General features: G+C 39.9%; 1 protein-coding gene and 1 non-coding gene across 2 annotated transcripts; one reads left to right on the top strand and one right to left on the bottom strand.

Annotated features, from left to right (window-relative positions):
* Positions 1 to 2,044: 2,044 nt before the first annotated feature.
* Positions 2,045 to 2,117, bottom strand: trnar-ccg. The gene has a single exon. It is a non-coding gene; the product is annotated as a tRNA-Arg (tRNA).
* A 768-nt stretch (positions 2,118 to 2,885) lies between these two features.
* On the top strand, positions 2,886 to 10,561 carry maf1b (MAF1 homolog, negative regulator of RNA polymerase III b). Its single transcript, XM_042510545.1, has 8 exons — positions 2,886 to 3,421; positions 4,723 to 4,811; positions 7,802 to 7,933; positions 8,048 to 8,210; positions 8,342 to 8,433; positions 8,582 to 8,737; positions 9,188 to 9,280; positions 9,405 to 10,561. Exons 2-8 carry the CDS (start codon positions 4,729 to 4,731, stop codon positions 9,427 to 9,429), a joined length of 744 nt encoding a protein of 247 aa, XP_042366479.1. The 5' UTR covers positions 2,886 to 3,421; positions 4,723 to 4,728; the 3' UTR covers positions 9,430 to 10,561.
* Positions 10,562 to 10,657: the final 96 nt, after the last annotated feature.

The raw sequence follows: 10,657 nt of genomic DNA, 5'->3' as shown, positions 1-10,657 counted from the left end.
CCTTCAAGTGTAATTAATTTGTGAAATGACATTAAAATATTATTGGAAAACAAAGCATATCCTACTGTATATTTCTTGAATAAGTTGTCACAGTGTGTCTTTCTTCTTTCCATTTGCAGAAGTTGCGGTTATGTCATCCTCAGACAGGTGAGGCCTTCCGGATGGACGACACCTTGCTCTCGCTGCTGGCTCACCCAGAGATTCCCCTGTTCAATGGAGGTAATGTGATCCTGGAGTACCTGGACAATGAGTGCACAGGCCTGGAGGATATTTCTGACTATATCACACAGACCTGACAAATCACCATCAGCTATTGTGTGGACTGATTGCTGTATGTCATTTGTATTTCTGCTAATAAAATTGTATGCAAATACTTACATTTGTCGTGTCAGGTGTAAAAATATAGAGTTTTATTATCACAGTAACTTAAAAAAAACAATAACTATTTAGCACCTTTAAAAAACAGTTTACAAAGTGCTTTGACAAACAAAGCAAAGCAGAAATAGGATATATAGACAGCGATACAAACAATGGAAAAGCAAACAGTCCTATTGAACACAAGCGAGAAGAAACGGGTAGATGGAGGACAAATGCAAGATGCAGGACTCAGAATGTCAATATAAAATAATACAAAGAAATGGACCAAAAACAAGAACAACAGAAACAATAAAAGCAATAAAACCACAAATTACAGGAAATAAAAGACATAAAACATAAATAAAAAAGGTAAAATAGATTAAAAATAAAAGACAAAGTAAGATTACATCACACAAAAGCAAGTCTTTAATAATGGATTTTAAGAAGTGATTTAAAAGAAGACGCTGATTCTGCAAGCCTTACCCCTTCAAGTGTAATTAATTTGTGAAATGACATTAAAATATTATTGGAAAACAAAGCATATCCTACTGTATATTTCTTGAATAAGTTGTCACAGTGTGTCTTTCTTCTTTCCATTTGCAGAAGTTGCGGTTATGTCATCCTCAGACAGGTGAGGCCTTCCGGATGGACGACACCTTGCTCTCGCTGCTGGCTCACCCAGAGATTCCCCTGTTCAATGGAGGTAATGTGATCCTGGAGTACCTGGACAATGAGTGCACAGGCCTGGAGGATATTTCTGACTATATCACACAGACCTGACAAATCACCATCAGCTATTGTGTGGACTGATTGCTGTATGTCATTTGTATTTCTGCTAATAAAATTGTATGCAAATACTTACATTTGTCGTGTCAGGTTTAAAAATATAGAGTTTTATTATCACAGTAACTTAAAAAAAACAATAACTATTTAGCACCTTTAAAAAACAGTTTACAAAGTGCTTTGACAAACAAAGCAAAGCAGAAATAGGATATATAGACAGCGATACAGCAATGGAAAAGCAAACAGTCCTATTGAACACAAGTGAGAAAAAACGGGTAGATGGAGGACAAATGCAAGATGCAGGACTCAGAATGTCAATATAAAATAATACAAAGAAATGGACCAAAAACAAGAACAACAGAAACAATAAAAGCAATAAAACCACAAATTACAGGAAATAAAAGACATAAAACATAAATAAAAAAGGTAAAATAGATTAAAGATAAAAGACAAAGTAAGATTACATCACACAAAAGCAAGTCTGGATTTTAAGAAGTGATTTAAAAGAAGACGCTGATTCTGCAAGCCTTACCTCCTCAGGCAGGTTGTTCCAATGCCGAGGGGCCCTGATGGCAAAGGCAGGGTCACCTTCAGTTTTAAGCCCTGACTTTGGACCAACCAGAAGGGCCCCACCTGAGGATCTAAGGCTTAAAGTGACTCATAAAGGGTCAACATATCTGTTATGTAGCTTGGGGCCAGACCGAAACAAAATTTAAAAGTGATCAGTGAAATCTTAAAATCAAATCTAAAACATGATAGAGTCATTGGGGGGAAGTGAGGCTTGGGATAATGTGTTATCATTTGTTGAAACCAGGAAGAAGCCCATATGTTTATCTGTCATACAAGGTGCCCATTATGTGACTCCCTTTCCACTTCTGATGCTGTTATATAAATTTACTTATTACGACCCAGGTGGGACTTGAACCCACAATCCCCAGCTCCGGAGGCTGATGCCTTATCCATTAGGCCACTGGGCCCACAATATGTGTGAGTTAGACTATTTATTTTGTTAACAGTAGGCAATTTTATGGCTATAAAAGAGCAATATAGCAGTTGCCACTGGGGCCCAATCTGCTTTTCTTGTTTTTGTGGATGTGATTTCGTCAGGTTATTATGCAGCTGCTGCATGCTTGAGGCCACGCTCAGTGTTTAATGACATTAGGTCACATTTTGTGCAGTACAGTTTTTTTTTTTAACAATGACAAAAACAGGAAATGCAGTTGAACATTACACAGAGCGAATGTAAGGATAGATGAAATCTCAAAATCAGCACAAATAAAATCCAGAAAACGCGTATACAAACATAATAAATATAATATTAGCGCATTTGTTAAGAGAAATAGATCCATAGCATGTCAATGACGATTAAAACTAGGGTATTTATGCAGAGGAAGACTGAGAATATGTGCATTTATACGTATTTACAAGCATTTTGCTGGTTCCAAGTGTCAAATTCGAGACAAATGGCAGCTGAACAGTGAAGACAAACCTGTGAAATACAAGCAAAACAACTCTGATTTCGCAGTTTTTTTGTTTCACAGCTGCGCTGCGATAAACAGACAGGACATTTGACTCAGCTCTGGCCTGGGAATTAACCAAGCAAGATTTAACCAATCACGTTAGTTGTCTTTTATACGGATTGCCCAAACAGCCAATCACGAGACAGCTTTCGCAAAAGTGGGCGTGTACGCAATTCAAATATATAAAAGCGAAAAGGGGTTGGGTCTGTACACAGTAGAGTCCGTTGTTTTGATGAGAATAGATGTGTCTCTGAGGTCGTCGACGTTTTGCAATAACTTGACCCGTTTCGGTCATTTCTTCGGCTAAGTAGCGCGTTAGTTGCTACTTCTTTGATCGAGTCGCTTGTAAAAAGGCGACTTGATTTAGCTAATACGAGCCTCTTTGTGAAATTAGGTCGAAAGGGATGCCGCTGCAGACAGACTCCGACGGACGCCAACAGTCTTTGGATTTAATCTCATCGCATTTAATCGGGAAGAGCAGCTTTTCTATAAATTTAAAAGGCCTCAGAATAACGCATTCTCGACCGAGTGCTTTTGAAAGATGCTTAAGCTCGAGTGCGAATTAATAGCGCGGCTGTGAAACGAAAACAAGAGCGTTAATAATCGACAAGCTAGCTGCTAGCTAACGTTAGCTGGTCATCAACAAAGCGGCGATCGTTAATCTTTTGCGTCACAGAGAAACCAGTTAGGTTAAGAAGACCAGTGCTCCCAGTTTGGATTTTGTCCGTGTAGTTTTCTGCCTGTGTTGAAAATATTGATCGGTAAGTGATTTGTGTTGTAATGTCTGTTTTACTGAACCAGGAAGATGATTTGTCAACTTGGATTGAAGAGGGTGGGGGAGGGGCAGTGGTTTACAGAAAGAGGAAATAATATTTTGACCTAAAAATTTGCCCTCGCGGGGCGCTGTAACCTCACCCTGCTAATTATTTATATGCTCAGCAGTTTCCTCACAGTTCATGAAATGTTATTTATTTACAAACTTGGTTGGCATGGTACTAAACAAACAAAGCGACTGTTGTATCTGTACTGTCACAAGTAGCTTAGCCTTGACAGTAAGCAACTGAGTGCAGAGTAAAAGTCTTGTTAGGGACTGTTATCTATTTATTAGAGGATTGGATGACTTGTTTGTGCGTTTTGTTGTTTTTACCCGCCCCGAAGCTTCAAATATATTTCCCTGAGCCTCCTAATGTCACCCTCCCCCACCTTATATTAGGCAAAAAAACCAAAACAAAACACTTTGATATATTTAAGGCAAGACAGCTTTATTTGTATATCAATAGGGCAATTTAAAGTGCTGTACTTGGCAATAAAATGTAAAGAATTGAGGATACAGATTTACAGTAAAAGATGAAAGACATAATATAAAATGTAATATTAATTACTATATGATTCATAATTTTAAAACAAGCATTAAAATAGCAAAATTGCAGAAAAAGAGGCCGTAAGTTGTAAGTTGAAAATTTGAGATGAAAAAAATCTTCACTGTTGCTGTGCATGTTAGATAGTTTGTGCAAACTGTTTATTTTTTGGCAAAATTTTAAGTGAGACACGTTGAACAGTCATTTTTGATTAAATATCAACGTTTGAAGCTTAGATGTGGTTATATATTTTTTTCTGAAGCATTCATCTCAAATACGCTGTCAAAGGACAGGTGGAAACTACAAACAATGATGATAATGTTTTTTTCTACTTTAATAAATGTTGAAAGTTAAGGGTTTTTTTTAATTCAATGAAATTTATGTTGGAATTCATGTTTTCTTTAATATATAGCAGTAAAATACCAAGTGCAGAAATATAAAGCTGTATGCCCCTCCCCTTAGCCAAAATTTAACATCAAGCCCCTCCCTAGTGCTTTAAAAATTAAATAACATGCCTCCCCCTTTTTGCACCTCCTCCTCCCCTCTTCTCTGAAATATGACCGCTGTTGATGTTCACTGTTCTGTGTAGTTTTTATGCATTTTAGCTCCTGTATTACTGTAACATTACACTGTAATTCACAAATGCATTGACATAATTGACAATGTGACTTACATTAACTTTATTTATTGTCTTTTTTCCACAGACAGCAATGAAACTGTTGGAAAGCTCCAGCTTTGAAGCCCTCAGCTCCCGACTCTGTGTTGAAACAGGAGAGTCTCGTATTCTTGGCAGGTGAGAGTCTTGAATTGCAACACGAGCAACTGAGTCTTAACTGTCACACATACATCATTAAACTTTTACAAGGACATGCTGTTACTTTGATATCAGGGAATAAATTGGGTTCGCTGTAACCAGGGTGTCTGTGGTTCCTTAAAAAGTTGTAACTATTGTTTTGGGGTGTGTGATCAAAGCAAATCTAGCAGCCACCTGCATATTTTACCCGCTTAACTTCATACCCCGGTCTGCACAGGACCATGTTTACTCTTAACTTACTGCAATGCTTGAATAAGAAAAAGACAAATAACTGTCCAAAATCAGTGCTAAATTTATTTTAAAGCATCTTGAAAACATTTTAATGTTCATTAGTCTTTTTTTGCACACATAAAACACATCCCGTTAGTCCTTGGAAGATGCATGCACAAATCACCTCTTCAAGTGTGTTTACTGCTTCTATTTCTGTAATGCAGACGTAGTGGCTCACACAATGACAACAGAACAGTGTTTACACCACAGTAGGACCCTCTGGAGTCAAACTGTTTCTCAAGTTTTCCTCATACAGGAAATATCTGGCATGACGTTGTTAAATAGGGAGTGTTTGAGAGGTGTGGCTGGTCAGCGATCACTGACTGTGCCCATAAACGGGGGCAGTGGAGCAAACAGGTACCTGCATGTTATGCAACATTGTGATAATAGACGACTAGCCTAAAGGCAATGTCCAGAGCCTATAGTGGAAGTTAATAGCTAACTGGCAGAGCATGTTTTTGAATAAGCAAAGTGTAAAAACATCACAGTGGGTTTTAGATTACGTAAGCGCTTGAGCAGGGACAGCGTAGTTACATAAAGGGCAGTGGGTTGTGGAGTTATGCAGCCCAGACTGAGTGCAGGGTTTTGAGTGTGGGTGGTGAAACCGAGCTTCTGTGCTGGTTGTGACCTGAAGTGACGCACAGCAGTGTCCTCTCACACCACTCTGTGGCTATTTTGGAGTCAGTTGTGAAGAGTGTTATCGGGCCGTATGTACATGCACACATAAACACATGCTATAATACTGCATGATAGCTGAGCGCTGCTGGAGCTGCCAGGGCTGCTGGTGTTAAGGCTGCTTAGTGGATTAGTAAGGCAGCCCATCATAGCAGCAAAGCTTGCACACTATAGGCTTTAACTAAAAATGTACCCACCAGGCTTCCAGCAGATTTATACTTTCCACACATGAGCGTTTGATTTTAACACGCAGGATTTGAATTAAACAACTGAAATAATATAAAGCACCTGAGAAAAGCTGCGTAGTGCTTACTATATGTGAAATAACACACCTGGTGTGCTGTGCAAAGAACATTTGTTTTGTACAAGAAAACCAGTATAGTAATAATAAACCATACATAAATAGCTAGTCAAATAATAGTTTTTTTATTATTATTACTATTTGGCATTTTAGCCTTTATTAGACAGGACAGATCAATAATGTGAAAGGGAAAAAGAGAGAGGGGACAACATGCAGCAAAGGGCCGCGAGCCGGAGTCGAACCCAAAGCCACTGCGGCTAAAACACGGCCTTCATTCATGGAGCGCCTGCTTTATCCGCTCAGCCACCAGACGCTTCATGTGTTTAACATTTATAACGACATTTTCTATCACATGTCATACTGTGACATCTCATGACATTTGTTGTGACATTTTTTCAGTTTTCGATGACTATGGGGAAAGCAACATTTATAATGTTATAGAGTTAGATTTTTAAGCAGTGTATCCAAATCATTTCCTTTTTTTGGAGGTGTCTTTTTTTAAAAAAAAACTAATTTTCAGGTAATCTTGTTGTGCTTTTTACATTTTTTTCCTTATCTTCTTTTGTCTCAAAGACAAAAGTCAAAATCAAAATCAGGATTCAGAGACTTAAACACATGTTAATATGCAGTCAGGCTGCTGTTAGCATCATTAACAGCTTTTTGCTGTGGCAGCTTTTTTAAAATATCCTCTCAGTGTTGGTAATCTTCTCCCAGCTCCGGTGTCTGTTCAGTCTGCTGGTTACCCGCAGTGTTTTGTCGGCAGGTCAGCTGTGTTGTGAGTGAAACCAGGGCAGTTATTTCCACTGTGGCGTTCACTGCCACCCCGTGTCCCTATAATTAGTCTGCCAAGGCCACTGAGGGTCTCAGTGCTAGCACGTCTATCTTAAGTTGCACAACCTTTGCTCTTGCATAACCCACAGGTGGGAGGAGGCAAAATAAACAACTGTACACACGTCTGCTCCACTCGCATATCTGTGCTCAGCGGCGTCTGACCCAGATACACGAAGAAGCGCGCAGGAAATTTATGACCAGTTCTTGTCAGATGTTTGCGCAGATATGGCTATCAGTGGAAAGACGGGTGTTATCGTGTCAGAGCTATGGTTTAGAGACGCCTTTGATACTTTAATAATAATAATATTACCAAATTAGATCTGATACTTTATTATCATTAATGCTAATATTACTTTATTAGTATTTCTCCTAAATAATCAAGCTGCAATGAGTGCACAATTACCCAGAGTTCAAATGAAAAGTGGTAAAGCCAGTGTTTGGTATCACTGAATAGCACCAGAATGAAGAAAATCTTTTCTAGAATGTTCTATATGGATATTATCAAATATTATTATATTATCAAAACAAACCAAAAGATTTGTAGATGTGGTGTCGGTGGCTGAGTGGATAAAGCAGTGTCCTTGCTGCAGGGGCCTTGGGTTCAACTCCCACTCAAAGCCCTTTGTTATTATCATTTTTAAAAATATTTTTTAATAAAATATATCTGTGGATAGAGCTGCAAATTTGTTCAACAATCAGACATGGATCAGGCTTTATGCATTTGATGAAATTCATTAAAATGTCTTCATGTGCCCGTTACGTGTTCTGCCGTTGTATGTTTAAGTCAAATGGGCTATCGAGGTACCCCGGGGGTGTATTTGTGTGTATTTTTAGCACATGATTATTGGTCTCACTATAGCTGTTATACAACAAACATGTTTTTTTCCTGCAGGATGGAGAGCTACTCCTGTAAGATGGCAGGGGACGATAAACACATGTTCAAGCAGTTCTGCCAGGAGGGGGAACCACACGTCCTGGAGGCCCTCTCTCCCCCTCAGTCCACCAGCGCCACCAGCCCCTCACAGTGAGTACTGCAGTCCGTGCTGAAGGCTGGAAAAGAGTGTGCATTCAGTGATCAATATTAGGAAAAGATTATTGATGATTTAAGCATTTCTTTTTTGACCGTTGCTCTGCGCAGGCTGGGGAAGAGCAGTGAGGACGGGGAGAATCCCCTGAGTGACAAGTGTTGCAGGAAGACTCTTTTCTACCTCATCACCACACTCAACGAGTCCTTCCGGCCGGACTATGACTTCAGCGCCGCGAAGGCCCACGAGTTCAGCCGAGAGCCCAGCCTTAACTGGGTTAGTGTGCTGCTTCATAGCCGAGTCTGCTCTCAGAAACACAGCAGAAATTTGCTAATGTCACAAATACATGTACATTAAACATAACCCAAAAAAGCTGAAATAACTGCTCGACTGTGACCTCTCTCCAGGTGGCTAATGCGGTAAACAGCAGCTTGTTCTCGGCGGTGGGAGAGGAGTTCAACTCTCTGGGGCCGGAGCTGTGGAGCGCCATCGATTACAGGTGTGTGTGTGTGTGTGTGTGTGTGTGTGTGTGTGTGTGTGTGTGTGTGTGTGTGTGTGTGTGTGTGTGTTTGTGCACAAATGAAGCATGCACGTATTACATAGTACATCATTTATGCTGCTGACAAGTCTTTTGGTGTCAAGTTGAGCCATTTTTTAAAGCTGTGTCTTTTGTTTGCTCGTAGCTACAACCCTGATCTGGACTCAGACCCTTTTGGTGAGGAGGGGAGCCTCTGGTCCTTCAACTACTTCTTCTACAACAAGAAACTCAAGAGGATTGTATTCTTCACATGTCGCTCCGTCAGGTCAGCAGCCGAGGCACACTCATCCATATGCGTTTAACATTTTTTTTTTAGTTTTTTTTTTTATTATTGTTATTTTTTGGCATTTTAGCCTTTATTAGACAGGACAGATCAATAACGTTAAAGGGGAAAAGAGAGAGGGGACAGCATGCAGCAAAGGGCCACGAGCGGGAGTCGAACCCGAGGCCACTGCAGCTAAAATGCTGCCTTTGTTCATGGAGCGCCTGCTTTAGCCACTCAGCCACCAGTTTTTTTTATGTTTTCTGTGACCTGCTGAATTATGACAGTTTCTTAAAGTTTTAGGTGATACTAGACTATGACGTTTTATGACTTATTTCAGGAGAGTAACCAGGTGAAATGAATACATGCACAGTTTTCTATAGAAGACAAAAATAACTAATCCAACAAAAATGTGCTTACATCTGATGGTGTGCAAATCTTTCATACCTGCAGCGTCTTGAGTGGCTATGGCCGTGATTGTCTCGACAATGAGTTGGACATGGAGCTGGATGACGAGGAGGAAATGGACGGCTTCACTGAGGACAGGTAGGACGATTATTAATTGTTATTGACAGTGTTGAAGCGATTGGATGTGGTTTGTGATCTTGATAGAAATGAATTAGTTTTTCTGTGATGGAGGAAGCATTTCTTCTTCTTTTTTTTCTCGCAGGTTCCCCAGAGCTCTCTGCGTGTGAATTTCCCCAACAGACACGCCTCGGCCAAGGAATATCTAGGCTTTTACTCCTCTCTTTCCATTTTTCGCCCCATGTACCTTCTTTTTGTTTTTTGGATTTCGCTGCCTCAGAGTAATGCATGTCTGAAGCCTTTTTCTTCTGCTGGCAGTGACCTGCGTACCCTGAGCGGGTGGACATTTTTTTAAGACCCTGCTGTGACTTTAAAGCTCTTTTTGTTTTCTCCAGCATGGGTTTTGACCCTAGGCTCCAATCCCAAACAGCACAAATTGACATTATTGGCTTCTCCACACCCGCCACATTTCCAAAGAGACCCCCTCAGTGACGCTTGAGAAGAATATGGTTCTGTTTTGGATTAGTGGCCAACAAAGACTGAGACAGAGTTGAGATTCAAATGATGTCAAAAAGGAGTCCGGAAAACACCAGCATCAATGAAAACTTTGAACATGGAGACATGATGATGTTCCTAACTGGGAAGGGGCTGGGTCCACGAGAGCCCAGTTAAGACTGACTTACCGACCAGCTGAGGACTCATCAGCTGTTTCATCCTTCGGTGTTTTTTGTGTGTTGCTTTTTACGTGTGACAGTGACGTTACTGTGAGGATTTTTTCAGCACTGAGTTTGAAATTTAAAAACGCGCATTTATAACTTGTATTATTGAATCTTATTACTGCGAACGTCGTCTAAACGTTAGACAGTTAGGGCACGGCCAAGGACACTTTTGGCAGCTGGGTTGCAGCTTAGAAAACATATCAGCTTTAAATACGTCGCATTGTTTTGTTTCAGTCCACTTTCATCCAGTTCCTTTTTTTTTGTTGTCTAAATCCAGTATTTTTTCACTCTTCCCCTAACCCGTTAATCTTGTTAACTCGTTTGTAAACGTCATCTTGCCCGTGTTTTTCTTTGCTCATTACCTCAGTGCAAAGGCTTCATTTAAAAGTGAATGTATAGAACCATTTAGAGAAAAAAAAGCATTACAGTAAAAAGGCTAATATGTTGTACATTATTTTTTAGAAATTGAGAAGCTCCTTTTACGTTCCTTAAAAGTGGTTAGGAATTGTGTCTTTTCTTGACTGCTCTGTGCTTGATTTGGCCGATATATCGCAGATGTGAATAAACCAGTGTTAAAATTATATTCATAACCTTGTTTGGCACTTTTTTCTACTGGGAAAGGGGCCCAAGCTTGTATTTACACCTCTAATATTTCTTTTTACCCTGATCTAGACCTCAA

This window comes from Plectropomus leopardus, chromosome 21 (assembly GCF_008729295.1).
Source record: "Plectropomus leopardus isolate mb chromosome 21, YSFRI_Pleo_2.0, whole genome shotgun sequence".
Lineage (NCBI taxonomy): Eukaryota > Metazoa > Chordata > Actinopteri > Perciformes > Serranidae > Plectropomus > Plectropomus leopardus.
The sequence above is the reverse complement of the archived record's forward strand: the minus strand, read 5'-3'. Positions and strand labels throughout refer to the sequence as shown.